This window comes from Heptranchias perlo, chromosome 39 (assembly GCF_035084215.1).
Source record: "Heptranchias perlo isolate sHepPer1 chromosome 39, sHepPer1.hap1, whole genome shotgun sequence".
Lineage (NCBI taxonomy): Eukaryota > Metazoa > Chordata > Chondrichthyes > Hexanchiformes > Hexanchidae > Heptranchias > Heptranchias perlo.
In genome coordinates this window covers 1,459,706-1,479,979 of record NC_090363.1, presented here as the reverse complement: position 1 = coordinate 1,479,979, position 20,274 = coordinate 1,459,706, and the positions used below count along the sequence as shown (strand labels likewise).

The window sequence follows — 20,274 nt, the reverse complement described above, 5'->3', positions numbered from 1 at the left end:
ATATTTTCATTGTTCAAAGCAAAAATTATGCAAATTAACTTACTACTTCTTAAAAAAAATAAAGTTGCTGGTGGACTCAAAGGTTGTTACACGTCGCAAAATCCAAATAGTCACCGGCATGAACGAACCTGCATTTATATAGTGCCTTTCTCATCCTCTGGACGGCCCAAAGCGCCTCTCAGCCCATGAATCACTTTGGCAGTGCAGTCACTTGTTATTATGCAGGAAAAGAACACACAAGCTAATTGGTCAACTGTAAGGACCCACACCCAGCAATGAGAGAACGTCCAGATAATCTGCACTGGATGTTGACCAGGACAGCGAAAGATCACCCTTTTATACAGAAGACAGGGCCCCGGTTTAACGTTTCATCTGAAAGACTGACCCTCCGGCGGTGCGGCGCTCCCTCGGGCGCGGACCCTCCGGCGGTGCGGCGCTCCCTCGGGCGCGGACCCTCCGGCGGTGCGGCGCTCCCTCGGGCGCGGACCCTCCGGCGGTGCGGCGCTCCCTCGGGCGCGGACCCTCCGGCGGTGCGGCGCTCCCTCGGGCGCGGACCCTCCGGCGGTGCGGCGCTCCCCCGGCACTGCACTGGACGTGTCTGCTTGGATGGAATTGAACCCATGACCTGACTCAGGCGAGAGTGATACCCACTGAAAACAATATTAATGAGAAACTTAATTTTCAAAGACAAAACTAAATCTAATTTCCTGGACGGTTCAATATGTGAATGTGCCGTGTCGAGTGGGGCAGAAGCAGGATGGTCCCAGGTTGGAATGCTACCTCCTGCCCCCACCCCAAGGCTGATTAGGCTGCTGGTATTGTCTGGGTGAGGGACTGGAGGGTTGCTGGTTGAGAGCCAGTACCCAGCAAGACCCAACACTCAGCAGGAGAGAAGAGGGCTTTTTAAAAAAAAAGCAGGCTACAGCAGAGCTGCTGAGTTTATTCAGTCATAAACCACTGAGCTGCCTCTCACCGTCCGATTGTGCAGACGTCATTTACTTCTCGATTAAATCTGACCTAAACAATCGGGAGTCGTGTGCATTCTGGAAGATGGCCACGTGGCAGTAAACTCGGCATTGACTAATGTAGTCGGCAAAGTATTAACACAGTGGCGTGCACAGTAACAATATTACTGCATTCAGCCACAGAGTAAGTTTGGTTAATTATAACCCTAAACTCTGATAGTCTGGGTGAATGGTTGTGAGCTTCCTGCGTGTAATTGTCGGTTAGCAGGACAAGCAAAAAGTACTTCCTGGATTTAACTTCTGTTTGTGCATCTAAGTGTAACTAAACTGCAGCAACAGCTGCTCAGAGAAGCTCAAAAGCCTTGAGACCAAAACATATGAAAATGAGGGGTAAGAAAGGACCGCCTGGTCCATGAAGCCTGCCCCACACCTGTTGTTGGCTGGAGCATAAAACCCTTGTCTGTTTATGCTGGAGAATATTGCAGGTCCTGTTGTGTTTTGCGGATTTGGTTACTCCGTGGCAAACGACCTGAATGAAAGCTAATTGTTAGTGTGCTGAGTACAGCACTGAGAGTGTGGCAGGAAGGTCTTATACCTCCTGAGTAAGGGAGTGTATGCCAGCAGTGAATCATAGAACGGTTACAGCACAAAAGGAGGCCGTTTGGCCCATCGAGCCCGTGACGGCTCTTTGTAAGAGCAATCCAGCTCGTCCCGTTCCCCAGCTCTTTTCCCCCTAGGCCTGCAAATACAACCTCTCGATACAAAACATAGTGTGTGTGAAACATAGAGAGTGACGTACCTGTTTTTGACCTGTAAGTCTGGTTTGCCCTCTTTCTTCCTGTCTCACTTTGCTTATGCATTTGGTTATTAATTTTATTTTTCTGTTGCAGGATACATTAACAGCTGAGGCAAAGAATATAAGAGCAGGGAGGTTATGCTGGAACTGTATAAAACACTAGTTAGGCCACAGCTTGAGTACTGCGTACAGTTTTGGTCACCACATTACAGCAAAGATGTGATTACACTGGAGAGGGTACAGAGGTGATTTACGAGGATGTTGCCAGGGCTGGAGAATTTTAACTATGAGGAAAGATTGGATCGGCTGGGGTTGTTTTCTTTGGAACAGAGGAGGCTGAGGGGAGATTTAATTGAGGTGTACAAAATTATGAGGGGCCGAGATAGAGTGGATAGGGAGGACCTATTTCCCTTAGCAGAGAGGTCAACGACCGGGGGCATAGATTTAAAGTAATTGGTAGAAGGATTAGAGGGGAGATGAGGAGAATTTTTTTCACCCAGAGAGTGGTGGGAGTCTGGAACTCACTGCCTGAGAGGGTGGGAGAGGCAGAAACCCTCAACTCATTTAATAGGGGATGTGCACCTGAAGAGCCGTGACCTGCAGGGCTACGGACCAAGTGCTGGAGAGTGGGATTAAGCTGGACAGCTCTTTTTTGGCCAGCACGGACACAATGGGCCGAATGGCCTCCTTCTATGATTCTCCGATACTGCCTTAAATGGAATGATGGAGGGTTCCCGTCTCACCCCCAAAAAATAATCACCCCAATATTGGGCTTGGATTCTGTGCTGCTGCAGTTATATATTTAATATAAAGAGTAATTAATATTCAGCTGCAGCCCTTTCTGTGCTGCTGCTCCTGTTTTTGCACGTGGTGCGCGCGCCCACCCGCCTGTCACGTGCCCCGGGCTGTGTTTCCGGGTCAAGGGTCGCGGTCGAGTCACCACGTGACGCGGCGGCTGAAGATGGCGGAGATTCTGCAGCGGAAACTCCAGGCGGAGCTGGAGAAATACCAGGGGCTGCAGAAAGGTACGAGAGGCCGGGGATCGGGGGCCTACCCCCGGGGGAAGGGGGAGAGAGAGGCCGGGGATCGGGGGCCTACCCCCGGGGGAAGGGGGAGAGAGAGGCCGGGGATCGGGGGCCTACCCCCGGGGGAAGGGGGAGAGAGAGGCCGGGGATCGGGGGCCTACCCCCGGGGGAAGGGGGAGAGAGAGGCCGGGGATCGGGGGCCTACCCCCGGGGGAAGGGGGAGAGAGAGGCCGGGGATCGGGGGCCTACCCCCGGGGGAAGGGGGGGAGAGAGAGGCCGGGGATCGGGGGCCTACCCCCGGGGGAAGGGGGGGAGAGAGAGGCCGGGGATCGGGGGCCTACCCCCGGGGGAAGGGGGGGAGAGAGAGGCCGGGGATCGGGGGCCTACCCCCGGGGGAAGGCGGAGAGAGAGAGGCCGGGGATCGGGGGCCTACCCCCGGGAGAAGGGGGAGAGAGAGGCCGGGGATCGGGGGTCCCGGGCGGGGGGTTTGTGTCCAGGAGATGGGGAGGGGTCGGGCCCGCCTATAACCTGCCTGTGTATATTTATATTGATTGATTTATATTTATTTATTGATTTATTGATGACCCGCCCTCCTCCTCCTCCCTCTGCCCCTGGGGTCGGGGGGAGGCTGGGGTCGGTCGGGGTCGGGGGGAGGCTGGGGTCGGTCGGGGTCGGGGGGAGGCTGGGGTCGGGGGGAGGCTGGGGTCGGTCGGGGTCGGGGGGAGGCTGGGGGGGGTCGGGGGGAGGCTGGGGTCGGTCGGGGTCGGGGGGAGGCTGGGGTCGGTCGGGGTCGGGGGGAGGCTGGGGTCGGTCGGGGGGAGGCTGGGGTCGGGGGGAGGCTGGGGTCGGGGGGAGGCTGGGGTCGGTCGGGGTCGGGGGGAGGCTGGGGTCGGTCGGGGGGAGGCTGGGGTCGGTCGGGGTCGGGGGGAGGCGGGTGTCGGGTGATTTATTCTGACTCTCTCCTCGCTCTCGCCCACCGCCCTGTGCCCGTGTGGCTGCGATTGACCGGATGACCCGAGGGGTCCCCTGTTCCCGGCCCCCTGGGTGAGGCTCCGAGGCTCCTTTGACCGTCCAGGAAATCGCTGGATGAAGGTCCATCCCGGCCCCGTGGGTCCAGTGATAGCGGAGTGACCGTGGCCCGAGGGACGGCGGGGGGGTCGAGGCCGGGTGTTATCAGCAGAGCTGCTGAATTACGGAGATTCAATAAATCCAATGCTTTTACCCGGGATTCCGGGTCTTTACTGGTGATTTAGGAATGATCTTTCGTGATCCTCTCCTAATAATAAAGGCCCATCAGATTGCTGTGACCGAATAAGACCGATTCTATTAATCATTGTCGAATCTTATCAGGTGCTTCCAAGATTATATTTCAAGGCGACGATTATTCTCCTGTGAAAATCGCTGATCTGCGACCCTCCCTATAATGCTGTGTATAAATATCTGAGTTTATCACCACAGCCTCTTGACCAGATGTAAACACCCTTCGGTCCCTCTCCTCATTGTAATGGATTGCAGGAAGACTAACGTCCGCATTGATCGAGAATCATCTTCGTTTAAATTTTCAGCTCTTTGACGCTGAGGTGAAACCGGACAATGGAAACTTGGGGTCTTTCGGGGCAAGTCAGTATAATCGAACGGCCGTGCGCCCTGAGTTACTGATGCTGGGAGCAGTCCGCCTCAACCAGCCTGTCCTCAGTCCCACTTCGCTTGCCACCGGCCCTGCATTTTTGCGTTTGTGTTGAAATACTTTTTACGGCTTAATAATAATGGGTTGCTGTAATTTAAAAAGAAAACTCTTTTTTTTTACATAGAATTATGTAGAGTGTTCAATACAGAAACAGGCCATTCGGCCCAACAGGCCCATGCTGGTGTCTATGCTCCACACGAGCCTCCCCCCTCCCGACTTCATCTCACCCTATCACCATATCCTTCTATTCCTTTCTCCCTCATGTGTTTATCCAGCTTCCCCTTAAATGTATCTCCACTATTCACCTCAACCACTCCTTGTGGGAGTGAGTTCCACATTCTCACCACTCTCTGGGTGAAGAAGTTTCTCCTGAATTCCCTATTGGATTTATTAGTGACTATCTTATATTTATGGCCCCCTAGTTCTGGTCTCCCCCACAAGTGGAAACATCTTCTCTACGTCTACCCTATCAAACCCTTCCATAATTTTAAAGGCCTCTATCAGGTCCCCCCTCAGATTCAAATGTATTTGAATCCCTGCTCCCAAAGGATTAACATTGAGGAATTAGAAATTCCAGATCAAACTATAAACCAAAAGGATCTTGAAATTTTGGACTAATTGTGCGCAGTCTGACGTGTGACCGTTAAAATGGCTGACTCCGTGTGTGGCCAATAAATAATGTTGGTCAGGCAGATAAAATGTCCACCTCTGCCCCGGTAATGATTGTGCTGGGAGGTGAACCTGTGAATGTTGAGTATTTAATGCTTCCTTCTCCTTGCAGATCTCAGCAAATGTCTTTCAGCGAGGCAGAAGCTGGAAGCACAAGTAACTGAAAATACGATAGTTAAAGAGGTGAGGAGCCCAGTGACTTGGCGGGGTGGGGGGTGTCTGTTTTCTCTTTCAGTTAGTATTGTATTTGTACGCCAGTTGTGTTAAATCAGAGATAAATCCCTCCCTGGCCCTCGCCCCCTCCCTATCTCTGTAACCTCCTCCAGCCCTACAATCCTTCGAGATCTCTGCGCTCCTCCAATTCTTGCCTCTTGCCCATCCCTGATTTTAATCGCTCCTCCATTGGCGGCCGTGCCTTCAGCTGCCTGGGCCCTAAGCTCTGGAATTCCCTCCCTAAACCTCTCCGCCTCTCTCTCCTCCTTTAAGACGCTCCTTAAAACCTACCTCTTTGCTCAAGCTTTTGGTCACCTGTCCTAATATCTCCTTATGAGGCTCGGTGTGAAATTTGGTTTGATAATCGCTCCTGTGAAGCTCCTTGGGACGTTTTACTACACTAAAGGCACTATATAAATGCAAGTTGTTTATTCCTAAATATTGTTTTCCCTTTTTTTTGTCTCAGGAGTTGGACCTCTTGGAGTCAACAAACACTGTTTTCAAGCTGATTGGTCCAGTTCTAGTCAAGCAAGACCTAGAGGAAGCAAAGTCGACTGTTGCTAAACGATTGGAATATATCAATGGGGAAATGTTAGTCTCCTCACCTCTACTACACTGACTAAAGACTTAGTCCAGATTTTAACTGGTGGCAGAAACCATTTCAGTCCAGTCCAATATCTTGACATTTGGGACGAGAGCTTATTTTAATTATATAAAAGTATGACCGCTTTATAAACAAACCAAACCAAGCCAAGCTCTCGATGATTACAGGTGATCTTACTCAGTACGATGCCTACAATCAATTTCAATGTGGTAAAAACAATTTCACGCTGTAGATTTTGGCAAAAAGTTTTTTTTCTCACTTCTGAGTTCCTCGTTCCATCCCTGGATGCCGTGTGCCACTGCTTATCTTGCATGTCAGTCGTGGCTCAGTGGTAGCACTCCCGCCTCTGAGTCAGAAGGTCATGGATTCAAGTCCCACTCTAGAGACTTGAGCACAAAATCTAGGCTGATACTCCCAGTGAGGGAGGGCTGCGCTGTCAGAGGGTCAGTACTGAGGGAGGGCTGCACTGTCGGAGGGTCAGTACTGAGGGAGCGCTGCACTGTCGGAGGGTCAGTAGTGAGGGAGCGCCGCACTGTCGGAGGGTCAGTACTGAGGGAGCGCCGCACTGTCGGAGGGTCAGTACTGAGGGAGTGCCGCACTGTCAGAGGGTCAGTACTGAGGGAGTGCTGCACTGTCGGAGGGTCAGTACTGAGGGAGTGCTGCACTGTCGGAGGGTCAGTGACGATCCGGATTCTTTCCCCTCAGTCTGGTTCAGTAATAACTGAAGTCGAATACATTTTAAAATTCAACACATCTTTAATAGCAGGGTTCTTAGTCTGCAGCATTGATTTGGACTCCTGATAGAGTCCCTCTATGCTGGCAGAGCAAGAACAAAAACATACAGAAATCCACACGTTTTTATACAGATGAATAGGGTTGGAACATACTTAACGAGGGTCAACACCAATCATAAGCCGGGCATAGGTTGCCATGCGAGGTTACATTATTTCCGGCCAATCATAAATCGTCCATGTGCTGATCATGCTGCTGTTAGACATCAAAGGGGATACTTCCTCACCTTCCAACTTGGAATGTTCTTCCCTGTCCCTTCTGTTCCTTATCTCCCAACCTGGAATGTCTTTCAACTTTGGCTAAGCTCGTTACCTATATTGATCTGCCATAAACATGGAGACATTCAGACCAGTCCTTGAATCACATCAAAGACTCTACATTGCTAAGACAATGCAAACCTGCTGACTACGCAAACATATGGCCCAGCAGGAGGGCCAGGCCACCTGTACCAATCTCAGTTACTAACTAATTAACCCTTTCTAACCATTTTGCATTCTGCTTCTTTGCCACGTAGGCATCTTAATATTTTACCGAAAACTGACCACGTAGGGATTCTCATCAGTACTGAGGGAGTGCTGCACTGTCGGAGGGTCAGTACTGAGGGAGCGCTGCACTGTCGGAGGGTCAGTACTGAGGGAGCGCTGCACTGTCGGAGGGTCAGTACTGAGGGAGTGCTGCACTGTCGGAGAGGGCTGAGTGGGTCGGTGCTGATACAAAAACAGTAACCTAAATTCAGACAAGTTAAAATGTAGATATATTTTCAGAAGGCTGGGCCTGACATTTGCACTATGTACATTTCAGAAATTACTTGATCCTCTGCAGTCAAATTATCTCCATAAAGCCTGTTACCATCGCAGAATGCTTGGAAGCTGTTTCTTCTCCTGCCCCCTATCTCCCCCACATCACTATCCTGCAGGCTGGGGTACAGCCCCACTGGTGCCCACCCTCCTGTATCTCGGCGCGGGGAGAGTGATCTCACACAATGTGTGCAGCAGTCTCACTGTGTTTTAAAACCAGGACGTTCCCAGTGCCGCCCTCCCTGGGGGAGATTCCCGCCACTTACAGGGGAGGGAGGAGGAAAGTCGAGAGGTGGCATTTAACAAAAATGTCAAGAGGTCAGATTCCAGGATGTCTGGTCGATGGTAATCTTTATCCTGATTTATTTTCTCTCTCTTATCTTTCTGGGTTGCTTCTCCCTCCCTCCCTTCCCATTTTCCAGATATTTAGGTGGAAACCAGATGATGTGGTGCCGCTGGGTTGAGTGAGTGGGTCCTCGCTCTAAACCTGGCAGTTTTCGCTGCCCAGGGGAGAGGGTGGAGCGGAGGAGAGTCCAGACTCTACACTGTGGTACTCGGGCGGTGAGAAATCTGCGGGGGTTTGCTGGGGGCAGGGGGAGTGATGCGTCCCTCGCATGGCGTCAGAAAGTGATTGTGGGCGTCCGCTGAAGTGGTCTCGTCTTGTCGGGGTGGGTGGGGGGGGCTCGTAGGTTTACGCCGAGCCGAGCCGTCGCTGTAAACTGTCTCCTCCCCTTTTTCAGAAAGCGGTATGAGGGCCAGATGAAGGAGCTGGAGAAGAAGTCGGAACAGCACAGGGAGACACTCAGCAAGCTGCAACAGGACTTCCAGAAGGCACAGGCGAAGACCCCCATCAAAGTGTGACCTTGCTCCCCTCCCCCTCACCTCCCCCACACCTGCCCTTTCCTTACCCGATGCCAACACAAGGAATCGTAACATTTTAAAAGCGAATGATTCAATCCTGGTCTCGGGGACTCGTCCTCGTGCATGTTTATCGAGACAGGCACCTCGATGAAAGGTTTTAAACAGTGCATGGCTTCATTCCTTATGTTCTGAGTCTTAAAGGAGTTCATCGCGTCCGAGCAGAGTCAGGGTTTATTTTTACTTTTTATTTAAGGATCTTTTAACTCGGAAGCATCACTTTCCATTTTCTAAGCTTAGTTTCTCCAGTTTGACCTGCACTGTAGTCTATGGGACACTAGTTGGCACCGAGAGAGAGAGAGAATGTGATGTTGGACTTGTAATGGGATTCATTCATCGAGTTCTCCACCTCAAAAAAAAAATAAAAGTTACTGAGCAGTTTTCATTCGCAGTGGTTTGTGTGAGGTGTGCAGCACGCTGCTGTTTGAACTGGTTCTGAAAAATCCGACCCATCGGGAATTACAGGTCCGCGAATAACCCGGTCAGGTTAGGGGTCAGGGGCTACTATTGTCTTCTCTGCACAGAGACTGGATCAAGTGGGCAGTACGTGCGGTCAGTGTGGATTCACCGCAGGGGAGTGGGCAAGCTCCTGTGAGTGGAATATGTCTGGGGCTAAGGAAGGTAGGTGGAGTAACTGGAGTGAGTGAGAATCGGTCACTCTGATATCCTGGAGTGAGTGAGAATCGGTCACTCTGATATCCTGCAGTTAGTGAGAATCGGTCACTCTGATATCCTGGAGTTAGTGAGAATCCGTCACTCTGATATCCTGGAGTGAGTGAGAATCGGTCACTCTGATATCCTGCAGTTAGCGGGAATCGGTCACTCTGATATCCTGGAGTTAGTGAGAATCGGTCACTCTGATATCCTGGAGTTAGTGAGAATCGGTCACTCTGATATCCTGGAGTGAGTGAGAATCGGTCACTCTGATATCCTGGAGTGAGTGAGAATCGGTCACTCTGATATCCTGGAGTGAGTGAGAATCGGTCACTCTGATATCCTGCAGTTAGTGAGAATCCGTCACTCTGATATCCTGGAGTGAGTGAGAATCGGTCACTCTGATATCCTGGAGTGAGTGAGAATCGGTCACTCTGATATCCTGGAGTGAGTGAGAATCGGTCACTCTGATATCCTGCAGTTAGTGAGAATCGGTCACTCTGATATCCTGGAGTGAGTGAGAATCGGTCACTCTGATATCCTGGAGTGAGTGAGAATCGGTCACTCTGATATCCTGGAGTGAGTGAGAATCGGTCACTCTGATATCCTGCAGTTAGTGAGAATCGGTCACTCTGATATCCTGGAGTGAGTGAGAATCGGTCACTCTGATATCCTGCAGTTAGTGAGAATCCGTCACTCTGATATCCTGGAGTGAGTGAGAATCGGTCACTCTGATATCCTGGAGTGAGTGAGAATCGGTCACTCTGATATCCTGGAGTGAGTGAGAATCGGTCACTCTGATATCCTGGAGTGAGTGAGAATCGGTCACTCTGATATCCTGGAGTGAGTGAGAATCGGTCACTCTGATATCCTGGAGTGAGTGAGAATCGGTCACTCTGATATCCTGCAGTTAGTGAGAATCGGTCACTCTGATATCCTGCAGTTAGTGAGAATCGGTCACTCTGATATCCTGGAGTGAGTGAGAATCGGTCACTCTGATATCCTGCAGTTAGTGAGAATCCGTCACTCTGATATCCTGGAGTGAGTGAGAATCGGTCACTCTGATATCCTGGAGTGAGTGAGAATCGGTCACTCTGATATCCTGGAGTGAGTGAGAATCGGTCACTCTGATATCCTGGAGTGAGTGAGAATCGGTCACTCTGATATCCTGGAGTGAGTGAGAATCGGTCACTCTGATATCCTGCAGTTAGTGAGAATCGGTCACTCTGATATCCTGGAGTGAGTGAGAATCGGTCGCTCTGATACTGTTTTTTTTTAAATAGACTAACTCACTGCAGCCAGAATCCCATCCTTAATTGAAATACCCGGAGGATTTCGAAAGGATAATAATTAGTGGGTGTTCCCAGCACGAGCCAACGTCAGTGTGGAAACATCCCAGCCTTCAGGCCAGGCTCGTTATTGCAGCAACTGGTTCCTGCCTTCAGGTGTGGCAAGTTTGTGTTCAGTGCACAGCATCCACACAGAAACAAGCAGAAGAAGGGAGGTGGGATTGTAGAGATTGTGATCTCAAAGTACAGACATTGGTGTGTTCAGTTGCTTTGCACTGATCAGAGTCGGTCCAATCTTCAGGATTCCATTCGAATTGAAGATAATTGGTCTTAAAAAAAAAGAACTGGGGGGGGGGGAGAGATGAGAATTTTTTTTACGCAGCGAGTTGTTCTGATCTGGAATGCTCTGCCTGAAAGGGCGGTGGAAGCAGATTCAATAATAACTTTCAAAAGAGAATCGGAGAAATACTTGAAGGGAAAAAATTAGCAGGGCTCTTGGGAAAGAGCAGGGGAGTGGGACTGATTGGACAGCTCTTTCAAAGAGCCAGCACAGGCAGGATGGGCCGAATGGCCTCCTTCTGTGCTGTATGATTCTATGAATTTGTAATGTTCATTTTAGCAGAAGGACAGAGAAACACATCACCTCCATCTGCAGCTCATCACCCAACAGACACATCGTTCTGCCAGTGGGTGTAGTCACTTCACAGCTCCGTGTTTATGGTACATGCTCCAAGCAGACGATTGAAGTGGTGACTGTACGAGGTTGAAACTTCCCCCCCTGAGCGCGGTGCTGATTGCTGCCGACCCGGGGTTATTCTCTGTGTCTGAGGAATTAATGTAATTCAGGATATTAACGCGCACTCAGTTTAAAATGGCACAGTGGGTGCTGCCCATTCAAGCTGTTTCAGAAGGGTCCATTATGTACTCTGCGGAGGGCAGACGGGTCCCTGCTCAAACAGGGTGGGTCCGTTCATCTGGGAGGAGGAGGAGGAGGAGGAGTAGATAACAGACCGCAAGGCAAGGAGCTGTCCACTTTAGGACGATAATGGACAGGGGGCGGAGAGAGTTCGTTCTGCAGAACCGACCAAGTGTGTTGCTGTCAGAGTGAGCTACAGAATCGAGTGTCTCTCACCGTCCGGCTGATCTCAGCCCTGCTATCTGCAGAGCTTGTTTCAATCTGCTGTACGTCCCTGCCAGGAACATCGGGGTGACTGAAATATCGGCGGAGAATGTGCGGTGTGATTACCAATCCAAGAGGTCGCGAGTTCAAATCCCACAGATTCAACAAATCTGCGGAATGGCACCAGATAAAGTGACCATGGAGCTGTCATATAATGTCCTTCAGGGAAGGGAACACCGTCACCCTGACATGTGACTCCAGTCCCCACACTATCTCATTTACTCTGAATGAGATCAATGACCTGGACAACTCTCGCTGCCATGGGATCTTTTATGTCCACCTGAGAGGGCAGATGGTTTAGCGTCTTATCTGAAAGACCACACCTCCGACAGGGCGGCGCTCCCTCAGTACTGGCCCTCCGACAGTGCAGTGCTCCCTCAGTACTGACCCTCCGTCAGTGCAGCACTCCCTCAGTACTGACCCTCCGACAGTGCGGCGCTCCCTCAGTACTGACCCTCCGACCGTGCAGCGCTCCCTCAGTACTGACCCTCCGACCGTGCAGCACTCCCTCAGTACTGACCCTCCGACAGGGCTGCGCTCCCTCAGTACTGACCCTCCGACAGTGCAGCGCTCCCTCAATACTGACCCTCCGACAGGACTGCGCTCCCTCAGTACTGACCCTCCGACAGTGCAGCACTCCCTCAGTACTGACCCTCCGACAGGGCAGCATTCCCTCAGTACTGACCCTCTGACAGTGCAGCGCTCCCTCAGTACTGACCCTCTGATAGTGCTGCGCTCCCTCAGTACTGACCCTCCGACAGTGCGGCGCTCCCTCGGTACTGACCCTCCGACAGTGCGGCACTCCCTCAGTACTGCCCCTCCGACAGGGCGGCGCTCCCTCGGTACTGGCCCTCCGGCAGTGCGGCGCTCCCTCAGTACTGCCCCTCCGACAGGGCCGCGCTCCCTCGGTACTGACCCTCCGACAGGGCCGCGCTCCCTCGGTACTGACCCTCCGACAGTGCGGCCCTCCCTCAGTACTGCACTGGGAGAGTCAGCCTGGATTATGACTCAGAGGCAAGAATGCTGCCCACTGAGCCACGGCTGACACTTATATCTACTTGATATATAGAAAAACATTAGATTCTACAACCTCGGTAAAATATAAAGTTCAAAGATGGTGTGGACTTAGTGGGGTAATGCACTGTCAAGTGTGGAACTGAGTGATACAAAGCAGAAAGATCCCAGGCTGAATCCCAGTCTGTGAAGAGTTAACCGGTAATAGTTGCATGTGAAAGAAAGGCTTGTATTTGTACAGGACGTCTCACAACCTCAGGACGTCCCAAATCGCTTTACAGCCAATGGAGTTCTTTTTGAAGTGTAGTCACTGTTGTAATGTGGGAAACGTGGCAGCCAATTTGCGCACAGCAAGATCCCACAAACAGCAATATGATAACGATCAGATAATCTGTTTTTTTAGTGATGTTGGTTGAGGGATAAATATTGGCCCCAGGACACTGGGGAGAACTCCCCCCTGCTCTTCTTCTAATGTAGCCTGCGAGCCTGTGCATTTGTCAGAGGCAAAATCACCCAGGATCCCGCTCCTGATTTTTGTCCAGTGACCCCCCCCGGGGTGAAATGTTTGTGAATATCGAGTGAGCACAACAACAAATTACATTTATAATGTACATTTACCACAGACAAGGTCCTAAACGTACTTCACGGGGGGGAGATAAAAGAACGGGTGGAGAGCCAATGGTGTGAGAATGATCACAAGCTGGGTCAAGGAGAGGGTTTTTGAGGAACATTTAAAGGAGAGAGAGGGAGGTGAAGTGGATGAAGGGATTAGGGAGGGGGAATCCCGGAGTGTGGGGCTGAGGCGGCTGAAGGCACGGCCGCCAATGGTGGGGTGAAGGGATGGGCTGACGCACAAAAGGCCGGAGTCGGGAGATCTGAAAGGTGCGGAGGGGGACGCGAGCTTGATTAGAAAGGGGTAGGGTGAGACGGCGGAGGGATGGGGTAGGTTCAGCTTCGACCGTGACGCACCCCACGTCCAAACAGCCTTGTGACACTCATCGGCCCACACGTGACAAATGGGCACAATGGGTGAGGCGTTGGGGGTTTGACCCATTGCCCCTGGGCACGTGTCCCATTACTAGTCAGCTCCTTCGGGAGACGAGCAGAGGGAACTGGGTGGACAAATAAATATAGCTAGTCGAGGAAGCAGATGTCAGGTAAACTTTGGTGACTGAGCCTGGATTCAGCTCGGTCACCGTGACAAATCAGAGAGAATATTGTTTTCTAACCAACATCGTCTTCCTGACCTTATGACGGAGTTAATGTGGATTGGACTGGCTCCAGTTATTTCCCAACAGCTGGCAGTCATGCTAAATATTTTGGTACCATGAAAGCATTTTCCAATCGGATCCGAATGTATTTTAAAAAAAAAATCGTCTCTTATCCCCAGTGACGAGTCCAGGTATCGACTATCGACCTTCCTTGTCCTGTATTAAATCACCTCCTCCCCAGTAAGGCTCCAGGTGTTGGGTCTCTGAAGTTTGTGTGAGCTATAACTGGGCTTCAGTCCCCCATCAGCTGAGTTTTCTGATAATTCTGGGTGAGAGAGGCCGCTCGGCCCATCTTAGCGCATCCACCCAGGGAGACCCTGCACTCCCACCATTGCAGAGTCTAATCGTTCCTTAAATGATTCCAGGTATTTTGGGCTCCTCTCTGCTATCTGGGTGTCCAGTCCCAAGTGTTGATCACGCTCAGTGTTTGAAGGAGAATTTCCTGACATTTTTCTATCCTTGTACCAGTTTGAACCCATGTCCCCTGGATCTCCTCTCTCAATTAAATTTTACATAATATTCTTGATTTATCTTTTCCATACCCTGACCCTTATATCCCTCTATAAGGTCACCTCTCAGAGACCTCCTTTCCAGGCTGATAAGCCCAAATCTCTCCAGATTGTCCTCATCACTCAGACTCCTGACACTGGAGGAATCAGCCTCATGGCTCCCCTCTGCACTGCCTCCAGCAGTCGAATGTCTCGGTGACCAGAATCCCGTGGTCTCTGCGTGTGAACTTTGGGCGCGGATGTGATTGGATCTGTCCTTTCAGTTTGTCCCATTTTCTCACCCCTCAGGAGTTGGTTCTCCTCACGTTCTCTGTGCCTTTAATACTTGTTCCTGTTGTCTGGGGGGGAGGGAAGTCATCTTTTAAATCCTCTAATAATCTCCTGCTTTTCTCTTGGCATCTGTTGGGAGTGTAGATTTATTACTTTCTCTCCCTCTCCCTTTTTCTGATTGTATGAAATAGTTTCCTTTACTTTCATTTTTCAGTTCTGGAGCAGGATGAACGCTCGAAAAATTGGCGGTGAAATTAATCTCCGGCGTTAGCCCAAAACGGGCGATATCACAAATCGGGCGTTAGCGAACCTGCCGCCTGTTTCACACTCTCTGTCCTGGGTGGATTTCTCATTGACCTGCTCTCCCCACACACAATGACCTGGTGGATTCCTCTGGTCACCTATCAGAGAGCCAATATTTGTAGATTTTTGCCTTTTCGAGGGAACTTTCACTGATCCCATACTTTGGAAATATAATTTGACAATAACTGGAGAACACACCGACTGCAGCTGGGATGAAATTCATCGCACAGTTTCTTGCGATGGGATTTGGTCTCCCAGATGTGTATTTGAACTGGGACAAGTGATCTTTCTCTGCACAGCTGCAGTGTGCCCCATTTCCCATGTAACGTGTCTGTTAATATTTCACCTGAAACAGGAGCTTGCGAGTCTCAGCTACACACACACTGGATCATTTAATAATTCGCTTCCTAATCCGAACTGGAAACACCAAGTTTATTCGTTTGAAAATGAATAACTTATTACAAAATAAAGGTTTTACTGTTTTATGCCATGGAAAAAGTCAGTTAATCTGGAACATAATAACTAAATTAAACTGGGAATAGGACAAGGGGTGACTGAGACTCGAACTAGTGAAAAGTAACTTTAGGAGGTGATATCTGGAGGTTGTTTACACACAGAATGATCAACACTTGGAACCGACTCTGGGCAGAATAGGGGTGAGAACCTGGAATCATTCAAGACCCAATTCGATGTTGGGGGGTATAGTATTGGCCTGGAGGGGTGAATTAAGATGGGCTGAATGGCCATTAAAAATGACAATGAACCTGATTATAGAACCTCACACTAAAATTCACTAATTGGAAACCTGGGCTTTTAAAAAGAAAAGTTTTTCTAATATAAAATATGAATCCAGTTAATTTTGAGCAGAAGGAAACTGCTGTGAATTGGGGGGTTTGGACAGAAAGATCCCAGTGTCCGGGGGGGGGGGGGGTGATGGACAGATCGATCGGGCAATCAGAAGGCAGAGTGAGGAGGCGGACCCAATCAGTGAGGAGGAGGGCGGGACTTCCGATGGGGCGGGGTTAAAGTTTGTCAGAAGTTTTCGTTAAACTTTTTTTGCTTCGGTCGGAGAGTCGGTCAGAGAGAGAGAGAGAGAGAGACCCGGGGGATGGAGCCCCCCGCCGACACCCCAACACCCACTTACGATAGAACTAAGGCGAAGCTGCGAGCCTCCCTGAGCTGGCTCCGCTGGAAGCTGTTGGGCGCAGGTAAGAGGGAGGGAGAGGGAGAGGGAGAGAGGAGGGAGAAGGAGAGGGGAGGGAGAAGGAGAGGGGAGGGAAGAGGGGAGGGGAGGGGGGGGAGAGGGGAGGGGAGGGGGGGGGAGAGGGAGGGGAGGGGGGGGGAGAGGGGAGGAGGGGGGGGGGAGAGGGGAGGGGAGGGGAGGGGAGGGAGAAGGAGAGGGGAGGGAGAAGGAGAGGGGAGAGAGGAGGGGAGGGAGAGAGGAGGGAGGGGAGGGAGAAGGAGAGGGGAGGGGAGGGAGAGGGAGAAGGAGAGGGGAGGGAGAAGGAGAGGGGAGGGAGAAGGAGAGGGGAGGGAGAAGGAGAGGGGAGGGAGAAGGAGAGGGGAGGGGAGGGAGAAGGAGAGGAGAGGGGAGGGGAGGGGAGTGAGGAGGGGGAGAAGTTCTCAGGTATCCACTCACTCACATCCACCAGACCTTGTCAAGGTGTCAGTTTGGCTCAGTTGGTAACACTCTTTTCCCCCCTCCCCCTCCCCCTCCCCCTCCCCCTCAGGAGGTCCTGGGCTCAAGTCTCAGCCCTGAGAATTGAGCACGTAATCCAGGCTGACACTCCCAGTGCAGAGCTGAGGGAGGTGCCGCCCTGTCGGAGGGGAGGTGCTGAGGGAGGTGCTGCCCCGTCGGAGGGGCGGTGCTGAGGGGTGGGGGCGGGGCGGAGGGAGGGGCGGTGCTGAGGGGTGGGGCGGAGGGAGGGGCCGCCGCCGGGCCGGTGGGGCGGGGCGGAGGGAGGGGGCCGGTGGGGCGGGGCGGAGGGAGGGGCCGCCCGGCCGGTGGGGCGGGGCGGAGGGAGGGGCCGGTGGGGCGGGGCGGAGGGAGGGGCCGCCCGGCCGGTGGGGCGGGGCGGAATGAGGGGCCGCCCGGTCGGAGCTGCTGTCTTTCGGATGAGACGTTATACCATCTGCCCTCCTCGAGTGGATGCAAAAGATCCCATGGCCACTATTGGAAGAAGAGCAGGGGGAGTTCTCCCCTGTTGTCCAGGGGCCAATATTTATCCCTCGACCAACATCACTGAAAAATAGATTATCTGATCATTTATCACATTGCTGTTTGTGGGATCTTGCTGTGCACAAATTGGCAGCTGCGTTTCCCACATCACGACAGTGACTGCACTTCAAAAATACTTCATTGGCTGCACCCTCTCTAAGGCCTTGACATCCTTCCTAAAGAGCGGTGCCCAGAATTGGACACAACACTTTAAATAGTGGCCGTGGGATCCTTTATGTCCACCTGAGAGGGCAGATGGGGCCTCGGTTTGAATCGACAATGGGTGCGCTGTCCCCTTGTAACATGGCGGAGTACACTTGGATCTAGGTACTGTTTGAATGATCCGATCCAATCATTGCCTGGGGTGGGGTGGGATTTTTTTTTGGTGAATTTACACACCTGTTGTTAAATGGTGACGTATTAAAATGCTCAGGGTCGCACTTTAAATACCCGCTGGGCTGTCTTTTGCCTGCTGGTGTTCTCTATTGGCGTTTCCCATGGCCTGGACCCGGGGGCTGGGGCAGTTCTGTGTCACACCTGTGATTCTGACTCGATGCCGATTGTACCCAGGAAGTGCCTGAATAAGAGAGAGAGAGAGACTCCAGTTCGAACGGCACAGGAGACAATCAGGACGTGGTACGTGAAGCCTTTTTTCATCAGAACTGTGTTCTAAATAGAAGTGTTTCAAATTATGAAGGATTGGGGCAGCTGGACAGAAGCAGACTGATTCCAGTAGTCGAGGGGTTAAGAACGAGGGGACGTTGACACAAGATAAAATGTAAGAGATTTATGACAGAGGGCGGGAGACTCTTCTCCACACGGAGACTTGTGAAACTGTGGAATTCACTTCCTTGGTTAGTGGTTGGGGCAGAAACTACGTCAACATTCAGCATTTACGCTAAACCCCTTTACAAATCGCTGGTCAGGCCTCAGCTGGAGAACTGTGTCCAATTCTGGGCACCGCACTTTAGGAAGGATGTGAAGGCCTTGGAGAGGGTGCAGAGGAGATTTACTAGAATGGGTCCAGGGATGAGGGACTTCAGTTTTGTGGAGAGATTGGAGAAGCTGGGATTGTTCTCCTTTAGAGCAGAGAAGGTTAAGGGGAGATTTGATCGAGGGGTTCAAAATCATGAGGGGGTTTTGATAGAGTAAATAAGGAGAAACTGTTTCCAGTGGCAGGAGGGTCGGTCACCAGAGGACACAGATTTAAGGTGATCGGCAAAAGAACCAGAGGGGAGATGAGGAGAATTTTTTTTTTTTTACACAGCGAGTTGTGATGATCTGGAATGCGCTGCCTGAAAGGGCGGTGGAAGCAGATTCATAAGAACATAAGAAATAGGAGCAGGAGTAGGCCATTCGGCCCCTCGAGCCTGCTCCGCCGTTCAATCCGATCATGGCTGATCTTCTCCCTCAACTCCACTTTCCTGCCCCATCCCCATATCCCTTGATTCTCTTAGAGTCCAAGAATCTACGATCTCAGTCTTGAATATACTCAACGACTGAGCATCCACAGCCCTCTGGGGTAGAGAATTCCAAAGATTCACAACCCTCTGAGTGAAGAAATTCCTCCTCATCTCAGTCTTAAATGTCCGACCCCTCATCCTGAGACTATGCCCCCTGGTTCTAGACTCTCCAGCCAGGGGAAACAGCCTCTCAGCATCTACCCTGTCAGCCCTCTCAGAATCTTATGTTTCAATGAGATCACCTCTCACTCTTCTAAACTCCAGAGAGTATAGGCCCATTCTACTCAATCTCTCCTCATAGGACAACCCTCTCATCCCAGGAATTAATCTAGTGAACCTTCATTGCACCGCCTCTAAGGCAAGTATATCCTTCCTTAGGTAAGGAGATCAAATCTGTACACAGTACTCCAGGTGTTGGTCTCTTTCAATAGTAACTTTCAAAATGGAATTAGATAAATACTTGAAAAGGAAAAATTTGCAGGGGGAGTGGGGCTAATTGGACAGCTCTTTCAAAGAGCCGGCACAGGCACGATGGGCCAAATGGCCTCCTCCTCCTCCTGTGCTGCATGATTCTATGAATGATGGAAAAGGGATTGAAGGGGGATGGGAATAGGGCCGATAAATATTACAATGCACCACTACCTTCTCGAGGGGCAATTAGGGATGGGCAATAAATGCCGGCCTCGCCAGCGACGCCCACATCCCATGAACGAATAAAAATAAAATGTGATTCGGATTATTTGGTCGTGTGGAGGGTTAGCACGAACCGGTTGGGCCGAATGGCCTGTTTCCAAGTTGTAATTTCTGTGCATTTCTGTGTCTGTTCACCGCGGTGGGTTTTTCTGTCTGGCAGCTGCCGGTGACCCACTTTCAACTGGCAGAAAACAATACTGCGACTTCCTAATTCTTACTTGGAAGTAACATTTGTTGGGAGATTGCTCTGCTGCCCTCGTGTTAAGGCACACACTCCATTCAGCCAAGTACAACTTCCATTTATTTGTGTGACTCTCTAAGCTCCCAGTTACCCTGTTGGGGAGTGAAATACTCCTCGTCTCCCCCACTCCCCCTCCAATAGAAGGGAAAGACGGAGCCTGAGGATTTCCCCCTTTCCAGCGGCTCACCGTGCTTCACCCAGTCAGTGTTTGATTTGCTCGGTCCTCCTTGTCCCCTTTTACTCTAGGTGGAGGGAGAGGAGAGGAAAAAAACATATTTTGGGAAAAGCTGAATTTTATTAAAAATACATCCAGCTTTTGTTCAGTTTAAATGCTCATTGATTTATTTATTTTTACTATAATTAACTCTTGTCTCCTTCTTCAAGGGTCTTTTTCTCCCATAAAAGTTTTGTTAACAAAGTTTTCTTTATGTAAATATATTGACTCAGTTCACTGTAAAAGTGTTGTGTTCATGTCCCATTACTGATTGTTCCATTTAGCCTTGGACAGAAGGGGCATGTTCCCCTCACCCCCTTTTTTAAAATTGGACTAACTCCTCATCACAGGCTCTGGGCGAACAGATAATTGACTCAGTTTCACACTGTGTTTGTTGATTGACACTTTCTTTTGTCCTATTTTAAAATTCTCACCCTTGTTTTCAAATCCCTCCATGGCCCTCGCCCCCTCCCTATCTCTGTCACCTCC

The 20,274-nt window shown here is 51.0% G+C and overlaps 1 protein-coding gene across 1 annotated transcript; it reads left to right on the top strand.

Moving 5' to 3' along the window:
- The first annotated feature begins 2,674 nt into the window (after nucleotides 1-2,674).
- Nucleotides 2,675-8,847, top strand: pfdn6 (prefoldin subunit 6). Its single transcript, XM_067973811.1, has 4 exons — nucleotides 2,675-2,786; nucleotides 5,255-5,325; nucleotides 5,822-5,946; nucleotides 8,289-8,847. The coding sequence occupies exons 1-4, from the start codon at nucleotides 2,723-2,725 to the stop codon at nucleotides 8,407-8,409; spliced, it is 381 nt and encodes a 126-aa protein (XP_067829912.1). The 5' UTR covers nucleotides 2,675-2,722; the 3' UTR covers nucleotides 8,410-8,847.
- The last annotated feature ends 11,427 nt before the right edge of the window (nucleotides 8,848-20,274 follow it).

Coding starts and splice junctions, on each gene's coding strand:
- pfdn6 (XM_067973811.1), top strand. CDS start 2,723: ATGGCGGAGATTCTGCAGCGGAAACTCCAGGCGGAGCTGGAGAAATAC. Junction 5,326..5,821: donor AAAATACGATAGTTAAAGAG/GTGAGGAGCCCA, acceptor TTTTTGTCTCAG/GAGTTGGACCTCTTGGAGTC. Junction 5,947..8,288: donor GAATATATCAATGGGGAAAT/GTTAGTCTCCTC, acceptor CCCCTTTTTCAG/AAAGCGGTATGAGGGCCAGA.